Source organism: Phaethon aethereus (assembly GCF_964289735.1).
Source record: "Phaethon aethereus genome assembly, chromosome: 5".
In the NCBI taxonomy this organism is placed as follows: domain Eukaryota; kingdom Metazoa; phylum Chordata; class Aves; order Phaethontiformes; family Phaethontidae; genus Phaethon; species Phaethon aethereus.
This window is the reverse complement of record NC_138579.1, coordinates 55,217,167-55,241,890: the sequence shown is the minus strand read 5'-3', so window position 1 is coordinate 55,241,890 and position 24,724 is coordinate 55,217,167. Positions and strand designations below refer to the sequence as shown.

The 24,724-nt window shown below is 36.2% G+C and overlaps 1 protein-coding gene across 1 annotated transcript; it reads left to right on the top strand.

The window, feature by feature from the left end:
- Positions 1–873: 873 nt before the first annotated feature.
- NAP1L4 (nucleosome assembly protein 1 like 4) lies at positions 874–24,520 on the top strand (the record flags this gene model as incomplete). Its single annotated transcript, XM_082000116.1, has 14 exons — positions 874–899; positions 2,136–2,197; positions 3,764–3,863; positions 4,781–4,922; positions 5,024–5,110; positions 6,690–6,815; positions 7,564–7,635; positions 11,345–11,484; positions 13,400–13,545; positions 15,172–15,194; positions 15,865–15,984; positions 16,278–16,307; positions 17,621–17,677; positions 24,482–24,520. Exons 1-14 carry the CDS (start codon positions 886–888, stop codon positions 24,518–24,520), a joined length of 1,158 nt encoding a protein of 385 aa, XP_081856242.1. The 5' UTR covers positions 874–885.
- Between the last annotated feature and the right edge of the window lie 204 nt (positions 24,521–24,724).

The window sequence follows — 24,724 nt, the reverse complement described above, 5'->3', positions numbered from 1 at the left end:
GGCTCCCTCTGGTTTCTCAGGAGAGTTAATTTAGATCTTGGGGGCTAGGGTAGTTGTGCTAAACTTGGTTCCAATCATTGCCAATACTAAGACTTCAACTTCTATGTTTCCTCTTTGTTTTCTCACTCCCAATAAATAAATTAAGGCAAGTCTTTATATAGGGTTTTCTGCCTTCGTAGTTGCTGTCAAAAACCCTTCTCTTAGTAAATAATTTTCTTTCCTTCAGTGTTTTGCTCTTCGTTATCTAGCAGCAGTTTTAGGTTGTCATTCATTATAGTGGAGCAGAAATAGCCATGATTTTACAGACAAGTAAGGCATATTTTTCTGCTCAGATGACATAAGAAAAAAGTCATTCTGAAGCTGTTGTAATTCATTTGAACTTTCATTGTTTTCAGATCAGGCATAGTAATATAGTATATGCAGAGATTAAAAATTCATTGTTTCCTGTGATAGTGTCAAGGAATTAGAAACTAATATATCTTCCTCTTTGGCTTGATTTTTTTTTTTTTTTAATAGAGTGCAGAGCTAGTCTAGGAAACTGACATTTGTCTTTCAGAATGAGGACTTATGATCTGGTAGAAATGGATTAATATCTGGGATACTTAACAGAAAAAAAAAAGTTTAAAGGGTTAAATGAAAGCATCTAACAGACTATTTAAAAACCATGAGCAAGTTCCAGTTTGGATTGGGTATTATACTAGCTATTTACTTTACTGCAAGAGATTATGCATAATGAATTTCTTAGCAAAACCAGCAGCTGTTAATTTATATTGAGATTTTAAACAATGACCTGTTCTACTTTCATCTTCTGTTGAAGTGAACATATTACCATTAAGGTATTTTTAAACACTATATTTCAACTTGCAGGTGGATACAGGCACACAGATGGCAGATAACAGGTATGCTTGACTGTTTTCTTGAAATTAAATCAAGGTAGTTAGAGCTGACTGTGTATCTGGTCTTCTATGGGAGAGTATTTTTTTTACCTGTGAGGAATGGATTACACAACTTGTATAAGAATAAAGTGGTAATTTTTTTTTTAACTAGACTGTGTTTCTTTACAGCAAGGTCAAAATTCTCACTTGGTACAAGAAAAGCTGAGATTGTAGTGTATTGGATACAGAATTATTCTGTTCTTTGATTAACATAATTTGTGTTGTCTTGATTGTTTTCACTGTTCATATTTGAATGCTCTAAAGCCTTGGAAGAGAACATTGATTCTCAGTGTTTCTCTGATCTGTATGATTTAAGCATGCAAAAGGCACTGTTTCATTTTCTACTTTTTATAGCAGTTTTTGGAACAATTAACAGTGGTGTTAAATTGGTTTGCATACGTATGTGATACTGGTCTTTCAAGGCTTACTGTGCGCCAGGGTAAGCTGGATAAGCTACTCTATTCAGTAACTAATAATACCCATTTGCATATGTGATATCTTTTCTCCTTTTGTATCTGAGTTAGGGTTCATTTCAGCAATAGCCAGTCTGTATTTTGTGACCTATAAACTGGCAGGGAACACGGGGAATGCTTGCTGGCTGGCCCTCATTCTGGGCCCTCTCTTTCTCCAGCCCAGGAAGTGTGATGGAAGACATTGCAAGAGGAAGATGGGGAGAATAGGGACATCTCCTTTTAGAGTAGAAGCAAATGTTTTTACTATTAATCCAAACAGCTTGATATCGAAATTTGAAACAAAGAGCTTTGCTCACTTGTTTATCTTCCTTTCTTACCTGTATCCTTTCTCATGTTTTTCTTCATCACTTAAACTAAAAGGGTGTCTGGTATTTTCACTTAAGAGTAATAACATTTTCCTGTCCAGACTGACCCAGTACAGATGAAAGGCCAGCCATTCACTTAATGAGATTAATTTATCTGTCAGTGTTTTGGGGTTTTGGGTGGGTTATGGGGGTTTTTTGCCTTTCCTTTGCAGCCTATTCATCTTACGAGAACTAGTTTCATATCCAAACATCTTAAGTTTTGAGAAGCTTGAAGTCATAACTACATGTCTTTTAGTGACGTACTTGTTTATAAAACTTGTCCTGTAGTAAACACTGAAAATTCAGAATACCTTTGTTCTGAAATGCAACATATCAAAAAAAAAAATTGCTTTATAAAAATATTACATTTTTAATTCTTTTAGTAAAACAGAAGATACCCCTTCAGATTCAGTGGAGGCTGCTAAAAATGGAAGTGACAAGAAAGGTAAGAAATATATAGTAGTAGGGAACATTACAAAGGTGGAATAAGCCTATTGTCTTGTGTATTGAAGCTTCTTTATCTACAGTTCCAAAACCTTTACAGTCAAAAATACAACTGTCTTCACTATTGAAGGCAAAGCAATGGTTTCTAGGCAAATTGTTTACTTTCTGATGTTTTTTATGTTTATTGCAGCCAAGAGCAAAATAAAGACTAATTCTTGTAACAGGGAAAGGTTTTTTTTGCATGTGTTGTGACTAGGATGCTTCACTATTGCATGAAATAACCCACTAGACACTTGCACTAAGGCCTGTATAGACTTGCTTTTAACATCATGTAATCTTGATCAGCGTAATTATTAATATGAGCAGTGCTTTATGTATGTTAGTTCTTTACTGTCTTGTTTGTAGAAAAATGCATCTTTATCATATGTCCTCTTGAGTTTTTTGTCATTTGGAAGGTCTAGAGATAACTGCTGAGTAATGCTTTCAAATTAATATTTCTGTTTGTGGAAAAGCTACAGTTCCTTTGAACTGTATACTTTGACCCAAATGCGCAAATTTTTAAGTTATAAAAAATTGTGTGAAATATGTTTCACATATCAGGTCACTGAACGTTCTTTTGGTCTCACTTTTTTCTTTTAAGAAAGCCTTTATGACCGGCAATTGGAAATTACCTATAAACTGGTAGACACCATTGAATAATTCTTATAGCCAAGTTGGATTAAGAAAAAGCAACCCTCCCTGCCCCCAGCAAACAACAAAAACAAACAAACAACACACAAACCTACCTGTATAAAAGCTTCATCAAGTTTATGTGTGCTATGCAATTTATTGTTTTTTAATGTCTGTGGAGAAGAGCAGTGAGAAAGAATAGAAATATTTGAAAAGCAAATGTCTTCCCACTCTGACCACCTGTGTGGTTATTAGTGAGGATTTTTAACACCTTAACCAGAAGCATTTTAGGTCTGACCTCCCATAAAAATTATCTTCTGTGAACTGTTGTGATGACTGCCTGAGGAGTCTTATAGATTGTAAAAGTATATTGATGTAAAAAATTAGTAGTTGTCAAGGAAATGGTCATAGTGCTATGCTGCTTTGTTGTACAGTCCACAAGGTTTTGCTCAGTTTCTTTCAGGATTCAGGCTCAAGGGAAGACACTTTTACACATGTCTTGGAAATAAAATTCAGTGGTGGTTCTTTTGCAAATTTATATGTGGCTTATAAGCTACAGCTAATATAGAGGGAGGATAGAGAAATTCCTGTTCTGCACTTTATTACGTAAAACGGAAGACAGGAAATTTGCTTATGTCATCCATGTACTTCTTGCTTCTGAAAGCAAAGATTTGATGTATTTGCAAAGAGAAAGGTGCATTTTCTATCATTATCCAATTTTATCTTTCTGAAATGTGATCCTGAAGTAATTTCGCTTGAGTTATTAGTTAACTATAGTGGTGTTATTTGAGATCTAGAAAATAGTATTTTTGCTGTGACCACTGTAAGACATACAGTGTGACAAAAGCACAATAAATATGTTCAGATTTGTTTTAAAAGTGGGTTTCTGTTTTCATAGAAAAGCTAGCAGACCAAGTGATGCAAAATCCACAGGTCCTGGCAGCTCTACAGGAACGTCTTGACAACACAGCACTTACTCCTTCAAGTTACATTGAAACGTAAGTACAGGGCATAATAAAATTCTTGAAAGACTGAAAGAATTATAGAATGTTATTACTATGTAATTAAGGTGGGAAATTAGAAGAAATTATTCACTAAGAAAAATGGTTGACACTAAACCGTGATTTATAGTGGTCTGCTTCTGGAAGGGTCAGGTTTTAGTTTATTTACACAAAGTTGCAAGCAAAATGTTGTCCACTTCTGTATTTTCCTTGGCTGTTATTATTTTGGTTAGAAATTATTCCCCTTGGCTCCCTTTGTTTCCTTCTGTGACCCTTATTCTGTCAGGGCGTGAGCTGCATTGATTTCTATAAGATTGCTGTCCAGGATGTAGTGGAAAGTTCAGGACTTGTAAATCCCTAGTTTGAAGCTTAGTTTTATATTAACTGTTGAGTAGACTTAAACTTTAAAATTTTGCCTTTAGTAGATATTTGTGCTTTTATTTCTTGACTGGGAATAGCTGATAGACCTCTTAAAAAACTGTAAATGCAATAAAAAGTTCTTTTTACCTGACTATACATAAATGCTTAGTAATTTAAAGTAGAGAAGGGCAGTGTGTACTTTTTTAGGTATGAACCATGAATCAATACTTTCCCCAGTAGAATGCACAGTTCTTACTTTTCATAGATGGATCAGCACAACTCTAGTCTCAAAGTTTAGGTGTAAACAAAGGTGTTAATTTCAGATCTCTGAACTACATGGGGAGGGTAGAACAGGGAATGGAACAGAAGATAATACCTTTCAGAACAACTTGGGTAGGAGAGGATTCTTTCAACTTTTTGAAATAGGTTTTGAAGAAATATGTATGTTTTTGTTTTAAAATTGCATTTCATTATAAGCAACCTGTTTCACAGTGATATGTTAAATAATGCTGAGGCAACTAACTTTTAACCTTAAAGAATTGTTTGGCTTTTAGTTTACCGAAAGCAGTGAAAAGAAGAATTGATGCCTTGAAACAGCTCCAGGTGAAATGTGCCCATATAGAAGCTAAATTCTACGAAGAAGTACATGATTTAGAGAGAAAATATGCAGCACTCTATCAGCCTCTCTTCGATAAGGTGGGAAGACTATGTGTATAATCTGTCTTCTAACTGAGTCAGTTCTGTTTGCGTATATGTAATTTTACATCTTAATTACATGCTTGATTTTTCTAACACAGAGAAGAGAGTTTATTAATGGGGAAGCTGAACCCACAGATGCAGAGGCAGAATGGCACAGTGAAAATGAGGAAGAAGAAAAACTAGCTGTGAGTACAAGCTGGGTAATGAACTACAGATATATTGGATTGTCAGAGTTAATACAGTGTTTTTGATTGGAAAAACTCTTCTTTTGGAAATAAAGGTTTTATCAGTAATGTGCACTTGCGATGCATATGCTGTTATGTCCAGTGAAAGCTTTTAAACTTTCAGTTTAGCCTTTTTTCGAGTTTGTAACTTGAGTGAATTGAAAAGTTCCCTTTGTTGGCACTGTTCGTAACCTGTTAACAGTATCTTTCTGATAATGGGTTCCATTCCAGTGCTACATGATACCCCAAGGTAATAGAAGGCTGGCTGTTTGTCTGCCTGTCCCCTTTATTTTGGGGGACATAATTAACTTTCACTTTCATGAATACAAATTAGACGCACATGTTACCTAGTCATAATATGGAATGGACCTAATAAAATGTGCTGGCTAGTGGATTCCTACTTGTGTATTGAGTAGGAGCTATCTAGATCTAGGAGGGATAATATAATCTGTAGGTTGCCTTTACTATCCTATTATCATTTTTGGAGATGTAGACTCATGGCTTGCTGCTTTTTCTCAGAGAAGTGACCTACTTATAATGCTGTGTTTGCCATTCTGTCAGGTTTTCTTTGCATTTTTTTCCTTTGCCCACTTTCCTTCAGTTTCCTTTGAACACTGTTCTGTATACAAAGCTAATTGTTCTCTGTTTTTACTGATCCCATGAGATTTATCATGATGCAATACTCCATGTGTGTAAGCAAAAAAGGTTTGTCAGGCTTTGTGTGAATACAGTATTGAAAGGCCTTGTTCCATGCAATTAAAAGATCAGAAACATGTCTAGATGGCAAGTAAGCTGCTGCTTCATATGCTTGGCTAGTCATAACCCAAGTAGCTGCTGTTCAGAAGATCTTATATATTTGCTGCTATCTAGTGGTTTAAAGGGAAAGGTGCAATACAACTAATTCATACTGGGACTTTCTTTTTTGTGGGTGGGCGGGGCGGGGGAAGAATGAAGTGACTTAGTCATTCTTGTTTTTTATAACATTTGACATCAGTTAGGTATAGGGAATCCTGTTTCACAAAAGATTAATAATTGAAGACAGTGTAGTAATGAAAAATAACCATAAAAACTAACTTACCAAGTATTCTGCAAAATTGTGAAGTTAAAACAGTATTTCAGAGGGCAAAGTTAAATTTTAAATTTTTAGATGAGACACTGTAAATGGCACATGAAGCTACAGGAATGAGATGAATAGAAAAATGGGATTGATTTTTTTTTTTTTTCCTCCTGTTTGTAGAAGGATAGAAATGTGGCTTTAATTATTCCTGTTTGTCAAGTCAGTGAAATTGCCACTCAGTCTATTTAGTCTTCGCACAGAAGAATTCCAAATGAGTTGAAAGTAAATCTGAATTAAATCTATATATGTTTAGTTTTGTAAATAAACTTTTTGTCTCTTAATTTACAGAGAAAAAACTGTAAATTTTAAATGTTCCTTAAACACAGCTTCAGAAGCAAATGTTTTATACATCTGCCTCTGCTTATTAAATACATTAAGAAGTCGTGATTTAATTTCTTAAATGTTTCTGTATTTGTTTCACAGGGAGACCTGAAAAATGTAGTGGTAATAGAAGAAAAAGCAGAAGCAGAAGAGACAAATGTCAAAGGAATTCCTGACTTCTGGTTTACTATCTTTAGGAACGTAGATATGCTAAGTGAATTAGTACAAGTAAGTTTCTTCTCTGAAAAGAATAACTTCTGTCATGTGTAAATTAATTGTTACTTTTTCCAATTGATAGTGAGTGCTTGTGGAATGTTTTTGAAGCACCAAATCTTTGAGTCAGAATCCCTAATATTATTCCTGAAGATGCTTGAAAGGCTAATGATGGACAAGCAGAACAGCTGACCCAAACTACTAATTGCTGTGTGGCTTGTTTAAGACACTATCTTGTAACAACCTTTGTAGATACTAAAATGCAAGTTTATGTGCTGCTTACAACAGCTGTTCCCCTGTAGTTTTGTTAATTTAGTCCATAAAGGATTATTTTTGAAAGGATATTATAAGTATACCCACAGATGAGTTGAATTTGTGATAAATAGCTTATGTAGTTTTGCCCTGAGTTATATTCATTGCTTTTAATGCTGTTACGGAAGAATTCCCTGAAGCGTATTTTTCTGTGAATCTCACCAGCAATAAATATCCTGAATGAAGTTATTTCATTTTCAGTAATGTTCATGCAGCCTAGCATGGTAGCAGCTTTATTTACTGAAGACAAAACCTAATGACTGAGAATTTGGCATGTGGTATTTGCAACTACGATTAAGAAATTTGGGTCCAGGTCAACTTTACCTGAAATTGTTGAATAATGACAAGGTTTGGTTCTTTCTTAAGAACAGATTGAACAAGCAAGCTGGGTTAGAATTTTGTTTTTCTAAATACTATCTGCTGAATGGGAATTTCTTTTTTCACTACTTAGGAATATGATGAACCAATCTTGAAACATCTGCAGGATATTAAAGTTAAGTTTTCTGAACCCGGACAGCCTATGGTGAGTTTTCTTTCGTTGTTTCTCATGGAGTTTGTAGTAATGAAGCAAACAGCATTTCAAAATTTTCATTCCATTCCCTTCATCTGGAATGTGTGTGGTGGGTTTCTTTCTCAGCTAATGTCTTCATGCCTTGCCTTTTAAAGATTTATCTTCAGCTTTCCTGACCCTTTGCTTGTTCATCCTTAGCCTGGACCTCTCTGACATCATTGTAGTTTCTAGATTAAAATTCTGGCTCAATTCTGTCTAGTTTTCGCTTTTTCTCTATCAAATTCCAAGTTAGGTACTCTTGCTAATAGAGTTATATGGCTGCTTTTGGTTTGAAAATGAATTGTGGAAAAAAACTTCTGGGTGCTTCTTACTATATTAATCAAAAACAATCATGATGAATACTGCGCCTATTAAAAAGAATAGAAAAATGTATTGGATAGTCTTTTAAAAGTGTACCTAATGAGTAATTTTTAAAGTACACCTTTGCCTTTTTTTGCAAGTTGTTGTCTTGTTTAAGTTCGATGTACAGAAACGGATACTGTGTTTGTCAAATAAGTTTTTCTGTTGCTTATTTAATTCATGCAGACTATACTTATTCCTTGACTCCTTTTGAGGAGGAGGCAGGGAGAAGGATGGGGTTTGAGCCTACACATCCTTCCGACTTTTTCCTTGCATGTGGTATTTTTTGTTTTGTCTTATGGAATTACAGTCTTTTGACAAAGTCTAAAATAAATGCAAGAAATGCTTCACTGAAGACTCACATAAGAAAGATGGACTTTCTCAAAATACCTTTTAAAGGTTAATAACAGCTGAAGCAAAGGTGGTGGTTTTTTTTAGTCCTCATTGGTTTTTTCCTATTAGTACCAAAACACTTGAGCTGATAATAGGCAAGGGAAGTAGTACAGACAGAATAACTGGGAATTAAGTTCCTAAATATTGCTAGGGCTGAAGGAGACGGTATGAGTTTTATGAAGAAAATTAATTGTTTAAGCACAAATAAAGTATTCTAAAAAGCTGGTGGTTTTTATCTTGACGCATTTGGATGATTTGGGAAGAGTTGTGTTTTGCCTACAGCATTTTTGTCTTCTCATTCAACTTTGTTTTACAGTACCTTAAGTTGAAGAACCACTTTTAAAACATCAATGGATTTATCTTGTCCTGCACTGTTCGTAACCTCTTGACAGCATATTTCTGTGAATAGGTTCCATTCCAGTGCTACATGAAATCCAATAATGGAAGGCTGACAAATTCCATGTCCCTTCTGTATTTGGAAACAAAAGGATGCATTCCTAACTCCTTGAGTGAAACCTGTTATCCAGTTGTGTGTGATTGTCTTGTCTGAAATTCTCTGGCTATCGAGAATGGGTGCAGCAGTGGTAGCTTTGTACTGGAAAAAGTTCACATAACCAGTGTGTAATAAATACACTAATTCTGCTGGGGATTTAGGTTTTGCCACTAAAAAGAAATACATGATAGTTAGGAATGTTCTGATTTACCACTGACCCAAAGTGATTAATTGTGGTTATGGTCCTCCAGAAGTAGATTGACCTGGCTACAGTAATGGTGCTTCAGAGTTCTGTTTGCTATAGCCTGTGTATATAAACTTTTATCTGCATGAAGTGTTATTCCCTTACTATTTGCTTTTGTTTGTTTATAATGATATGAATAAACTTACATATGTTTGTATAAATATAATTTCTACTTGATACATCTATTTGGACATCGGGATCCTTAGCTAGCATATTCATCCAGGTATAACTTAAGTAGCTTAAAATAAGGAAGTTCTTTTTTTTTAACTTCATGAGAACATCTTATACTACAGGGAAAATCTGGAAATACGTGCTACAAAAGTAAGCTGATATCAAAAGCAAAGATGTCTAAAGACTACTGGGAAGGTTATTACAACACTTCAAATAGTATGTGAAACTTGAAGCTTCTTCTCATTGTCTCCTAATTAGCAGGTATAGAATGAAATACCGAAATGCAGTCTGCAGCTATTTTTGTCTCGCTGGTCCTTGGGATCCTGCACGTTAAGTAGTGCCACTGTTTCCCTATTTATAACCCCAGTGATGGTTTGTGGGATTATTTGGGTACAAACGTTATTCACTGGTAGTGGATAAGCTAAGTTTGTAACTCTTCTCCTGAGCGTGTTTGCCAGAGAGAGATTTGCCTTAGCTGAAGACACCCTCCAAACCACATACTAGCTGTCTTGAATTGCTTTAAAATGGAAGTAAAGCTGAAATAGGCTATGTGAAGCCAACACTGATATTCCAGTGCACATCTGGTTCCCAGTGGTTTCCTCTCCTTAAACTGTGAGCATGTGAGTTGCGAAGGCTGCTGTTGCCATCAGTCTTCATCACTCCTTGACCACTCTTTTTCCAGATTTCAGTCATGTGAGGAGATTCATGGGGTCTTAGAAAGACTAAGGAGCCTGTGGGAGATGAGTGAGAGAGAAATATCTTTGATGAACAGCCTGTTGTCCTCAGTTACTTATCCTGCCTGCACATGGTGGGCCTTCAAAAAGAGAATGGCAGGGCAGACCTGGGTGATAACAGACCATTTTCTGGCCTGAGTTGGAAGAATGCCTGCGGAAGTAAATTCAAGACTAGTGTTTTTGGCAATTATCTAGTCTGTTTTGTATGCATGTTAGGTCTCATTCTTATGGTGTCTTGCTGGGGGAGTAAATAAAATATTTAAGGTAACTATTACACGTGCTGTGGCTGTGCAGTAGGTGTGGTGATGTTGGGGCTTTTAACTTGCAACCCTTCTGTGTTCTTGAACTGACCTGCAGATGTTTTTCCCCCTTCAAGTAACTAAAGCAGTGCTGCTGAAAATCTTTTGTTTCCTCTGTTCCAGTTTGAATTTTGCTTTACTTTTAAATAGTTTATAGTTGATCCTGAGTGCAGAGTGGGTATATATAGCATTGTGCAAGCAGTTTTTGAAAGCTTTACTGATTTGAAGATTGATGCATTGTGTATACTGCAGTTTTCAGTAACGGCCTTTTGTTCTCCATGTAAGAAACTGAATTTCTACAGACAATTTTCAGGTGCCACAGGAGGCTCAAACATAAGCAGAAACACCTTCATCAGGCTGTAACCTATTAAGACATGTATAATCTTAGACTTCAGTTTATGAAGTCAGTGTTCTTCTGCGGAATTTTCTATTATCAAATGGAAGAAAACCCTCTGGAGTGCACTGTTTAAAAACAGACTTCTGCAATAAAAATTTTTTTAAATTAGAAATAAAGTCTGTTTCAGTCTCTCGAGATCATGACATTGAATGATCAGAGTGGGGGGAGTAGCAGAACCCAATAGTGTTATTCTGATGTCAGAATGACTTCAGAATAACAACTTCATCATCCCTTGTCAAGGGATGATGACTAGGCTTCCACAGAAAATGAAACTAAGACTTTTCTCAAAGTACTTATTTCTAAGGTTGCTTTTAAGACAGCATTTCTATATGTAAAGGTGAATGAAATGTAGTAATTGCCTGATTATCATTTGAATGTTAATACTAGTCAAGGTTGTTCTAGCTTTGTGCATGTTCAGAATTGTTTGACATTCTTCATGTCGTGCTTCTGCTGTAGTTTGAAAGATATGTTTGCCATCAAATTCTTATTTTTTCCTGTGTTCAGCATTTGATTAATGGTAATTCTGCTGATGCAGTATTTCAAAGATAAAAATTAGTGGTAACGTAAAATTATAATGGAACTTTCTTCCAGTCTTTCTCATTAGAGTTCCACTTTGGGCCCAATGACTACTTTTCTAATTCAGTCCTGACAAAAACATACAAGATGAAGTCGGAGCCAGACAAGACAGATCCCTTTTCATTTGAAGGACCTGAAATAGTTGATTGTGAGGGGTAAGGAAAACTTGAAATTCAAAAAACCTTCTGAAGTAATAGTCTGTATTTTCCAGTTGCTGTTTTCTCTTACTGTGATAATGATTGATGAAGATAAAATAGATTTTAAATAATTATTTTTTCTGACTTAAAACGCAGGAATGTTTGTAGGGATGGTGATGGTGACCTCAGCATGCAGAAATAGCAGATATATAGATATAGATACATTTTAACATAGTGTGCATTTTAAATCTTACACCTAATAGATTACTAATGAGGTAACAAACCATTTATTTCCAGATACTGGGTAATTTCATTTTAGTCATTACACTTCATACACCCCTGTCCTCACTCTGATAAGTAGCCCTAGACTCTCTTGGACTCTTGCTCATCCCCTCAGCAATTTTTATTCCAGCAGTACTTTTGTATGTGGCAGGAATTGGCCATATGTATGATCTGTTCTTTCAGCCTGTTTTGAGGCTGGAACATACGGGCCGTGCAGTTTGGTTCTGGCAGTTATGGCTAATACAGCAACTTTTTTGGCAAAATGTGTTCAGAAACGAACTGTGGGATGGTGAATTCTCATCTCTGTTCTGAAAGTCTAGTGAGCTGGACACCATATTAAGAGTTTTTGTTTGGGTAAAAGGTCATTCTGTCTAACCTAATCCTTTCTCTTCCCATCAGTGATCTCTGCTCTATAACCTATATTCAGTGCCACACCAGAGCAGAGCTGACTCAGCTGAAAAATGTTTTTGTATGTTATTCTTTTCAGCTTTGTGGTGTTTTTTTGTTGTGTGTTTTGGTGCGTGTGTCCCCCTTCATGGATGTGTTTTGGGGGTTTGGGGAGAGGTTTTTGAGGTGGTGGGGTGGTTTTTGTTTGTGTTTGGTTTTTTTTAAACTAACACTTAAGAAATGCTGAACACTTGCTTTCTTGAAGACACCTTGATAAACTCAAAACTTTTTGGCTTTTAGCGCTACATGTTGGCTTCCAAGTTGAGTGCTCACCTGCAGTGAGGCAAAAGATCTATTTGCATGTTTAGTGAAAGCTGTGCCTAAGTAAAAGGCTAGTCCATTTTGAAGAAAACTTTAGTTAATTCCAGCAAAATGTTTTCTGTTTAAGTCTTACAGAGGAGGAATCCCTTTCTAAAATTGCTGGTATGTCAAAACTTTGATTTCGGTTCATGTTTCCTGATGAACGTTATAGGTACTGGAATAAATAGAGCAGGAGAAATTTTTTCTGTGACTCTTCATACAAGTTAACTATAAAACTGTTGACTTTGACCGTTTATATTTTAAGGCACTTGAGGATTACTGTGACACCATTATTTCCATTAGAAGAGAACTAGCTGTGTTTACCATTCATTCTCTGCCACCTGTAGTTTTGGGTAAAACTACAGGTGGATGGACAAGGACTTTTAATTGAGATAAAAGTGTCTGCACAGTAGCAGAAAGGAACTGAAAAGTAAGCTCTTGCTAGCTTTCTGTACTTGACTGCCAAGTCAGTCTGAGCACTGCTCTTCAGAGAGCTAAAATGTGCCCCTCCTTGGCCACTCTTTGTGCATTTATTTTTAGGGTAACTGGACACTGCCTTGGCCTATATTGAGAGGACGTAACGTATTGTTTTCTACTGGTCCAACTGTTGAAAGAATAATTCTCAACTGTTGAGATATTGCTGGATAGTTTAATCATGCCCTTGGTTACAAAACTCCAGTAGTTGGGGCAAAGATATATTAAAAGTATGGGTGGGGCAGTGACTACTCTGAAGACAAACTATTTAGCTTTTTCATTTCATTTTAATTTCATTCAGTTGCCAGTGTGTGCAAAACTAGCTTTATCTGGAGAATGATAAGCCATCTTTGCCTTGATGTTTGTTGCTCTAATGCTCAGTTCCTTATTTTCACTTGGGTTAAAATGCTGTTTCCCCACATATCTCTAGGTGTACTATTGACTGGAAGAAAGGAAAAAATGTTACAGTTAAAACAATCAAGAAAAAACAGAAACACAAGGGACGAGGCACAGTTCGGACAATTACTAAACAAGTACCTAATGATTCTTTTTTTAACTTCTTCAGTCCAATAAAGGGTAAGTTTGGAAATTGAGAACTTAGGATTCTTAAAATGTATTGTGCTTTATTTATATATATTTGTATTTATACAACTTAAACCTACAAACTATTTATGCTGCTGCATTGTATATTTGCTTCTTACTAGAGAAAGATAGCAAACTGCAGCCCATCCAAACAGATCATTTCATTCTGACATTGTTCTGTAGAATTTGGCCATTAGGTGTGCTGTGTAAACAGGATTCATAGTATGGAAAGAGTCTCGTGGAATTTCCTAAAGGATTTGACTTGTTTTACCACAGGATGGCTCCATGCATCAATTTGAGGTTTCTAATATGCGAAAGAAATCGCTTCCGGTGTTGCACATTCTAGCATGTAGGTTTCATTTAAACCTTTGTGTTAAGTGATGGAACTTCCAGTGGTTTCTTCTGTGGTTAATTGGTGATCCCTAATGCTCCATACATACCTTCCTAATTTTCCTAGTTATCTAGTTTTAAGTATGTGAATACATAGCTAACATAATTTAGATGGATTCCAAAATCATTATTTCTTCTTGATACATCTCCCATTGTACTCTTCCCTCCACCCCCCCAACATGGATGGAAGAAGCATTTTACTTTGGACTTCAGAGATCTACCAAACAAAATGGACATTAGTTCTTGATTCAGTTATAGGCTATTATGAACTATCTGTCCCTTCTAAATACCACTGGAAACCCCTGTGTACATGGGGACAAGAAACAAGTGATAAGTATTTCCAAAGTTGGAGTTTGTTTGATAGAGAAATGTTCTTTAAGTTAAACAACTTTTTTTTTTTCTGGTTACAAGTAGTTGCTGCTTTCAGAAAGGGATGGAGATTTGTTTGCCTTGTGATGGTTTTATATTGTTGGGTTTTTTTAAATACTTAAAAGGACATACTCTGGAGGTAGCTGCATAAGAAAGATAAGACTATGACATCTGCTGGCAGTTGATAGTTGCGTTTTCAGCTTGAGAACAGACTGAGCCAAATTATCACTTTCACGGTAGGATCAGTACACAGTACCATGGCACCTGAGTAGAGGAGAGAAATCTGTTTTTTGGGGGGTTGTATTGCTGTTGTTTTGTTCTTTTTTAAACAAACAAAAGAACCCCACCCTCTTCTTTAGCGGTTATGGTTAACAGACCTCTTCTCAACACTGCTTTGCAAATCCATGACAAAATGTTAATCTACTTGATAGCATTTGTGTTTGGGGAGAGGGGAGGTTTTGTCATGCTCTAGCAAAATTAATTTATTGTAATTATAGCATTAATATAGATACAAAATGTGTTGCTCTTTGAGGGGAGAAGTGTGATCTGCATGCCTTCAGAACTCATCCTTGTAGGAAACATATTACCTGTGCAAAAATCTTTTACATCAAAATGGCAGCTTTGATGCTCTTATTACAGCACATAAAATTCTTGCAAGTGCAATTTCTATGGGTTTAATTTAGGATAAATCTGAAGTGTCTTTAAAGATTTAAAAGTTAGCTTCTGAAGACTTTATATACCCCAGTGTTTTCTGGCATGAGAAGGTCTTTATTTATACTGTCATCTTGAATACTGAGATATAGATATATAGATATACCGACTATACCAACTTTTCTTAAATTTACTGTTGTCTTTTTGCAGCATCTGGTGATGGAGAGTCATTGGTAAGTTTACATTTCTGAAATTGCACAATTGCTCTTTGCCGTACCTTTTTTACTAAATATCTCTATAGTGACTATTCGGGTTCTTTTCATTAAGTTCTGGGGGGGGTTTATCGTTATTTTTGGTTTTATCAAAGTGGAGTGTCATCCTGATAAAATGAAATACACTGTTGACTTCTCCAAGTAATCCACTGACAGTTTGCTGTTACACATCTTGCTGATCCTATACATCTATAATGATCATTGTTGAGAAAAGGTCATTATTTTCTCTAGCCACTCGGCACTACTGCGTGGCTGGTACATGATTTTTTTTTAAAAAAATCAATCTGAAGCAGTCTGAACAACGTCAAGTGGTCTGTAACGTCGAGTGTTGGAACCAGCAAAGTCTGTATGAGCCTTTTTAATGGAAGGTGTTTCAGCAGGCCAGTAGCCTGTATGTAAAAGGTAGGAAACTCTTAAAGTAAATCTCAGTTCTGTAAATCTGGATTTAGATTTGCAGTATTTCTTTTATTGTTACAAAATTAAGTGTACTGAAAGAACCTCTGACCTGAAGGTTGATGTTGATGACAGTGTGTGTGATGTTTCTCAAACCTGTAATTTTGAAATACTTTAGTTTGCTACTCTGTGTAGCACATCTGTTTTTAGTAGAAAATTCAAACTGACTGTTTTACAGGATGAAGATTCAGAGTTTACTTTAGCAGCAGATTTTGAAATCGGGCACTTCTTCCGTGAAAGGATAGTCCCTCGTGCTGTGCTTTATTTCACTGGGGAAGCTATAGAGGATGATGATAACGTATGTATGCTATCAGAATTTTGTTTATTAGTCGCCATGTAGATAGAAACATTGTCTTTCTTTTCTGATTAGACTAGTCTCATGTAATTATAATACATACTAACAAAAAGCCTGAAGCGTTTCCTATTACTTGGGAATAGGAAAGAATCATTGAACTTGCTATGAGTTGTTAATTTTTGCCTCTGGAAGGGCCTTAGTTTCAGTTACTGCATTTGAATATGCTAGACCTGTTACTGCAGAAGATTTTATGCAAATATTAGCAGAGCTAATAAAACCTTGGGTTTGTTTTTCAGTTTGAAGAAGGTGAAGAAGGTGAAGAGGAGGTGAGATGCATACTGTATCTTTTATAGATAGCTGATTACCTACTGCGTTCCAGTTCCAGAGATAGTACTATATGGAGCAGAAAACAGTTCTTCATAAATGTTCTTGTGTATGATACTTTCCAAAAGAGTTCAGTGTTCCTGGCTGTTTTTCTGCTTCGCAAAAGTAGTTTCTGCAAGAACACTTATCCATTTTTTTTCTAGTATTTTAAAGGCTGCTTTCTGGCATGAGTCAAATTTAAAGACGAGCTTTTTTTCCTTGAGTGCTGCATGATAAGAACCTTCAATCTTATTTTAAAATATCTGTTACTTAGGCAGTAGTGGAATTCAGCTGTCAGCTTTTAGTTGTCATAAGCTTGAAGTCTGGGCTTTGCTAAATGTAAAGTAAAAACGGGAGACCTAGCAACTGCTCAGGATAAAGGCTTAATTCCAGCTGGAATCTCTAGTATTCCAAGAGCTCTGGTCCGTTTACTGTAGTGTTGTATGAATACAAACATACCGTGAAAGGTTTTGCACAAAAGCACTAAAAGATACCACACTTAAATGAACTAATAGCCTTCACGGGTAACTATATTTTTATTTTGCTGCTTTTACTGTGGTGGTCTTGCTAATTGGTTAAAGGTAGATAACCTGACTGTCATCAAGTTCACCATAGCAGAGTGCATCGGAAGCTATGGAGCTGGTGGTTTAATGTGAGCTGGCAGCCTTCAGCATGCAGTCTTTTTCCTCTCTTTGCAAGTTGCAATACAGACTTTTGGACTTAGGCTGTTGAGTGACTAAACATTTCCTTATTTTTTAAGCTGGGTCTTGATAGAAGTTGTACATGTATTTTTAATCTGTCTCCAGTGCCAGATGTTACTACTTGGATGTAGGCGTGTGTACCAACAGAGTGCAAAAATACTGCAAAATCCTGTGCAGTAATACATAATCCAAATAAACAGAAACTCTTTGGAAGGAGGTCAAAACAACGAACAAAATTAGAAATATACGTTTACTACCATAACTGTAAAGTTCCAAATAATAGGTCAGGTAGAAGTGAAAAAATTGGGAGACTACAGCAACTTATGTAGGAAGGTTGCCTTAAGCCATGATGAATCTCTTAAATGTATGTTTTAAATCTTCTTTTAAAGGTTTTGCTTTGAGATTTTAAAGATGCTGAATTCTTTTAAGTCAGCCCAAGTAGTTTTAATGTTGACATCTGAAACACTCTGGAATACAATGATAATATAATTTGCTATTTTGTTTTTTCTCCATTACAAAAAGTTGCACTTTTAACCTGTTTTAATTTTTGTTAGTTTATCTCTATTTTGTCATAGGAGTTGGAAGGGGAAGAGGAGGGAGAAGAGGAGGAAGATGCAGAGACTGATCCTAAGGTAAGGATTTATGTGTGCTTAGTTGTAATGCAGACTATAATCATGAGCAATGTAACTAAGTTTATAATAGTTTGTGAAAAGATTAAATTATTAAAAACCAAAAACCACCCTACCTTCTGTCTGCAATGTTTTAATCTTCTTCAGCACTCAATTTGCTCTTAAAAGATAATGTTTCCATAAATTGAGAAAATGTAGGTTTTAATTTCCAACTTGCACCAAGAAAAAGATAATTTCTGAACTGTGTGCCTTTACTACTTAATGGCATCTCTGTAAAATAATGATACATATTTTTCCTTTAGAAAGGTCTTATTTCAAATCTTCTGTGGCTGGACTTCAACTTCGAGTTAGTCTGACAAGTCTCAACTAGCTTGTTCATTTATTTTCTTTTTATTAGAATTGTTCTTTTTGGTTGTCCTGATGGCTGCAGGTTAGACTCCACATGTCTGTACTCAGCTAGAAGTCAAAAAAGTTAGTCCTCAACTTTGAATTTTAATGTTCACAAGACCTGGTTCAAAATTCAGCCTTAAGGGTTAGTGCTTCTTCTGATAGGTTTTTTCTTTTTTAAATCCTTCAGTCATGGTAAAGTTAATGCTTACATTTAGTGAAACGAAGACAGTGATGACAGACTTGCATTCATTTAGCTCTTAAAACATCAACTTTTAGTTTTTTTTATAAAGGCGCAGATGAAAAAGTGAAGGGCATGCAAAACTGCTTGATCTTTGGATGAAAGTCTTAACAGCAGCTTAACATGTCACTGTTCTAATGTAGAGTTTTATATACATCACCATATCACTAGGAAATGCTTTTTGTGACCCTATCAAGAATTGAGCTTGTTTTCTTTAATGAGGAATACTGTATACTAAAAGTCTGTCTTGTGGAAAGATTGATCAAACAGGATTAGAGTGGCAGAAGTGAGTACTCTGACTCTGTTCTACAGGATGAAAATGCAGTGCTGTACCTGTAATGGGAAAAAATGGGACAGCTGAGAAACAAAATGTTAGTTCTGAGTCAGAAATATGTGTGCTAAGTATAAAATATCCTTTTAAAGGATGTGGTAGGTTTTCTTGGAAGGTATAGTTATTGCTTCCTGTATTATTTTGTACATTTCACTTTTCATTCATGCTGACAGTTCCTTTCAATTTTTTCCCATTTAGGTGTAATTTAAGTCTGTTTATCATTCATACATTTCTAGGTAAGGTGGAATTCCATTCATACCTAACTTCCAAGACTCCCATTTGTAGCCATGCAATGTAGTTTGTTTTCTAGGATTTTCTGTTTTGTTTTTTGTTTTTTCCTTCTATGGGGAAGAGAAATGGGGGAATGGTGACTTCAGAGTTCAGGTTTTATTTGTAAAAAATAGAAAGAAATATGTATAAAGATGAATGCCTTTAAATCATATAATTAAATTAGATTTTTCAGAATGACCTCTCTGTATTCCTGGCACAACTTCTGCTTTGCCTTTGTAGCAGTCAAAACTGTATTTTATATACACATGATAAAAGATACTGAGACTTGTCAGACTTTACTTTTTCCTTGTTTCTGATTTGATGTTGCATCTCTTTACTGTTTCTAGTGTACTTAAGTTATTTCTTAAATATCTCCTCTTTTCCTTTTGAACTCTTGTATGTCATCGGCTTACTTAGTATGTCTTTTCCAACATTATTCTTACTTATGCTGCCTGACAAAGGCAGTCGCTTTTAGAGGCCTTTTTTTCCTTTTTTTGAGCTCTCATGATTCTGAATAGTATTGCTCTTCTGCTCATCTGTCTATTTAAAAGAAGAAAGAGAAAGTTCCCTCTTGTATACTGTCATACTTCAACTTTCATGCTTTGCATCATAGAGAACAATGCCTGCAACAGGCTCCATATTTTTCCTCTGTATTTTAGACTTGTATCTTTTTTTTTTCTCCTTTGGTTACTTAGGAGTTGTAATCTTTCCAACTCATTCCCTCTCTACATAGATAATGCCCTTCTTAAACTCAAGATTGAGCTGTGTTTTGTTGTGTTGGTGTTTTTATTTTCAATCTGATATGCTTTGAGAAGCCAGCCACCCTGCCTCAACTTACTTGCAGTGTTTATTCACCTGCAGTAGTAGAACATCTGTTTGTCACAACAGCTTATACGTTGCCCTGCTGCAATCTGATACACAGCTGCCTTCCCTTCTTACAATTAAAAGTTGTCAGCCACTGGCTTCAGTTTTCAGTTTTTCAAGTCAACTTGGAATTCTGGTTTTTTGTCTTTTAAGACACATACCCTAATCCTGTTTTCCATTCCTCCATCTGTTCATCACATTTTCTGGTCCTGTTTCTCCCGGTCCCCTGCCCTTCTTTGCTTTTAATTTCCCCTCCTCTGCTTTTCTTACATCTTAGAATAGTTTTCCTTTTAATGTACACAAAAAAATGTTGTTCTGTGGTCTGTTCTCCTTTCAAATACAAATTTTCCTCTTCAGTCATTTTCATATTACCACCTCCTGTATTGTTGTACTAAATTTGCTACATAAATGTCAACACTTTCTGCTTTGTTAACTTTTCGTTCTTCCTTCCTCTCACTCCTGTCAGTTTTAAGTTACATTTGAGTTGTTCGGTTAGAACCAGGTCATTATCATCTCTTACACAAAGCACTTAGGCTATATATAAGTTGTGGCCTTGGAAGACTGAGCAGTCAGATGATTTGAAGTGACTTCAGAAGATGCTACAAAAACAGATAATGTAGCTCATTTTTCTAGTATATTTCTCTATCTGCTTGCATGCCATGTTCCTTTAGCTCCCTTTTATTTCACATTTCTAAGGCTATGCTTGAATAGAGCTGACAAGAAGTAGCTGACAAGATAGTACAGAATACTGTTTTGAATTATGAACTAAAAAGCTGCTGTGCGGAGAGGCTGCACATGCTTAAAGGTGCTTAGTCTGTCTTTTAAGTAACAGTGGCAGAAGGGCCTGTTAGCAGCAAATTCATTTTCAGAACCTTTGAAGCATTCTGTCCAGTTGTGGAGGAGGCAGTTCAGACCACTTGCTTGCTTAGCTCCAGTTAGCTCTGAGTTTACTTCTCATGTATATATTTGATATCCTTGCTTTTTCTCATTCAATAACATGAATTAGAAAATGAACAAAGATAAGGGTTAGCTTTAGGACCCCTAACGACTATTTCATGATAAGACATTTGAAGTATGGAAGGGCTTTCTTCCATAGAAGATGGAAGGACATCCGCTTTAGTGCCTACTGCCTGCGTTGATCCCACTGTTGGCAGCAAAGTCTGCCTGCACAGCTACTTTAGCAGATAGGAAACTTCCCAAAAAGGGATTTGTGAAAGTAAGGAGGTAAAGACTTGATTGTTCTTAAGTCACCTAGGAGAATATCCTGCCTAATCTGTTTAAACATTGAAGATTAATAGAAATTCCGTGTGTGTTTCAGCAGTAACTTTATGTGAAAAGATCTGGTTTGAAAGGATTAAATTGCAAAAATAAATGGTATGAATACTTTGGACTTACGCCCCTGTCCTCTAGGACCCCAGATTAATTGGACGGGTAGAAGCAGTGGGCTGTATGTATGAAAGCCATGGAAGCAATATTATTTCAGACCTGCTTTTCTTCTCCATTTTATCCCTGTGATCCTGCAAATTTTAGGTGAAATTCCCTCTTTACGCTTGATGCAGGTCCTCTGTGTCCATAAGCAGCTGATGCAGTTTAGCTGATGTAACTGCTGATGTCTGAGCAAGTGGTCCATACGTAAGCTAATTAGCTTGAGTTTCTTGCATTGTTCTAGGTAATCAAATGCCAGAAGAAGAATGTACATGTCCATTGTAGGAAGAGTTTGGGGTTTTTTTTTGTTCTGAGCAAGTGATGCCATGAATAAGAGGCAGCAGGAAAAAAGCTTTATATTGATGCTTGTTAGCAAAAGAGAAAAAATAGGTGGGAGTCTCTCATATTTAGCTTGCATATCTCCATTGGAACAGTGTCTCAAACTGGGATCAAAGGCCCAAAGTAGTTTAAACTCCTTGCATAGGCTAAGTAAATATTATTAGTAAAAACTAAAAAAATCCTGCAACTCCTTACGTGAACTTAAGTCATTGCTCATGACTACTATAGAGAATCTCTTCATTACAAGAATAATGCTTACTCGTCTCTAGCACTGTAGTGAACTTTAGTACATGTGTTTGCTGCTAAATTTATTTTAAAATAAGATGCATTTCCTCCTCTGTCAATTAAAGTCTTTCTGGTCTTTATTGCCTGGCTGATGTACTTCATCACCATTTCCCAAGATATCTTAGAAGTTAATTTAGGGAAATACAGCATGAACAGAAAACTTTCTAGAATGGGGAAATAAATAGCGCAGGGCCTGTCTAAGGCCAGTAAATGGATTGGTAGTGGTTGGCTGACCAAATGTCACCAACAGTCTGGGCACTGTGGGAAGAGCAGGCTCAAGCTTAATAGCCTTGCGTGAGGGAGTATGGATGTAGTATCTCAGTCACACTCGCAGCTTTGCGTCTGGTCCCTGATCTTACAGGAGCCATTAGACGCCAGAGATGCATTTCAATATGCGTGTGCCTGATGGGGCAGCTGTAACTTGAAGAAAATTGTGGTCATCCACCTGTGCTGTTGTCATCTCAAGGTTAGACTGTGAGATGCTTTTTGTGAGGCTAATGGGTAACTGAAGGCAATATGGAGCTCATGTGCTGGCTGGCTTAGCTAGAGCAGTGCGTGCTATTGAAATGGTAGAAGAAAATTGATTATGTTGGAACCTGGATCTGAGATACTGCCTTCTTACTTATGCCCTGCTTAAACATTTTATATATACGGTCAAGGTAGCTTACAGTTGAGGGCATATCTAAAAATAGCATAAACTAGCAGTGTTTCTCTCAAAATTCTCCAACAACTGACTCAGATAGGAGAATCACTTAAACTTTTTTTTGTTTGATAGCAGTAATCAACACCGAAAGGCCCTTAAGAAGGAACTTTGTAATCTCTGTCACTCAGTTTTTACAGGATAAAGATTTCTATACAATAATATGGTTTAAATGTTTACAGAAATAAAGACAAGTGTAAAGAAAAGATTGAAGTTTATTAAAATATAACAAGGGGTTTGACTGATCATTAAAATTTGGCTGGAGTGGTTACAGTGGTCAACCCAAGTGTGTCTGATATAAATATAACAGGTGAACATGAAGGAAGGAGGGAGATGGAAAGATTTTTAAGTACTTTCTAAATAACAGTTTTGTTACTTGATTATTATGGCTCTTAGCCAGAATGCATGGGAGAGGGGAAGTGATGCTGTGCATTACTCTGTGGCCATGTTCAAATACAAAGCAGTTACAAGAAAAATGGATACTTTTGGAAAGCTTTTTGATAAAAATGTTGCTGGTTTTTGCCTGCCACTATGGGAGAAGGGATAGCATGCAATGTATTACCAGTGGCAGTCAGATTTTTTTTTGAGTGAGAGAATGCTAATTTTTTGTTCTGTATAAACATACCCCTCTTTTCAGGAAGAAGTTCATGCTGTATTTAGTCCCAGATCAATGAAAATTAATTCACATCAGTGTTATTTGGAACCCCAGGCAGATGAGAGAGTATGAAGTTGAAGTTCGCCAGATCTGGTGGGGGAGGAAAACCACAAGGGAGAAGTCTGAAAGGTCTTTGGCAGATCTGTGCAAAAGAGACTTTAATTCAGACTTTCAGTGGGAATGATAGTGACTGCTATAATCCCAAAGCATTTTAGGTGAGGAAGAGAAAAACGGTGTGGGTTTAGAGCAGATTATCAAGGGCAAAACTTAAGATAAGGACTCTTGGTTGCACCTGTTCTTTCTCACCACATGCACAATGTTTAAGTTGTCTTAGCTCATGGTCACTTGATGTATAATGAATTCTTGCATGTTTGCTTCTTTTACAACATTTTCTTTCGGATAGTTACTAAGAAACACTTTATTTTGTGGTCAGTGACATTCAAGGTGTCATGTTAATACCTGTTTTTTTCTTTACTAGAATTCAGCAGGTTTTTGTGACTGCTTCTCTCTCTTTACCGTTCTTAATATAGTTTATTATTAAAAAAAAAAAGGCAAACAGGAAGCACATTGAATAAGTACTCCTGCTTTCTAACAATTGTACTTTACAACAAAAAAGCAAGGAGTGCAGTGTAAAACCTGAAGTTCTTAGCTGTTTGAGTACTTGTTCTCCTTCCCAAATACACTTCCTTTTGCCAAAGGGGAAGTTGTTTTACTACCTAATGAAGGTGATTCTACTTTTACATATTCAGATTAACATGTGGACTTCTTGCCCAGTGTTAAACTGTTGAATAGTTACCTGCTGCTGATGCAGAACCTAGAAGAAATCAACACATTAATTACATTTTTATCACCTTAGCAGAAAGGGCAAGGCTTCTAAGGAAAAACTCGAACGTGCTGCAGAATAAGCAGCCTACCTTCCCTGCCTTCCTCCCTCCTCAGAGTTAGTGAGGAGGTGGTGGTTTATTGTTAAACTGTTTCAACAGGAACTGAAAGTCAAATCGAGCCTCTGGTCAGGGGGAGTAGGAGGTGGTTTGCTCTCTTGTTAGAGCCTTGGCCTCCTGGAAGGACTGTAAAGAGCACAAATGTAGATTAAAAATATGGGGTACCAAGTCGTTGGGGGTGGGGGTGGAACTGAATAAATACAGTGACTGCTTTTTGGATGCTTGAGTTTACATGTGGCTTTTTTGTACCTGCTAATGATCTCTAGCTAATTCAAAACTGCATAGCCACTTTATTTGTTGAAGTACTTTCTTGATGTAACTTTGATTTTTAACTGTGTGGGTTTTTTTTCCTTTTTCCCTCTTATACAGAAAGATTCCAACCAACCTGCTGAATGCAAACAACAGTAATAAGGAAATACCACTTGGAAGTGATATTTGAACAACTTGTAACAAATACTTGGATACCTGGCCTGCAGTTCAGGATATTCCATCGCTGCAGCACAATCTTATTAACAATGCTTAAAATTAATTTGTTTTAAAATGCATGACTTTCACTAACTTTTCTTTATTGCTTAACATGTACAGTGGCAACTTCAATGCATTTGGGAAATA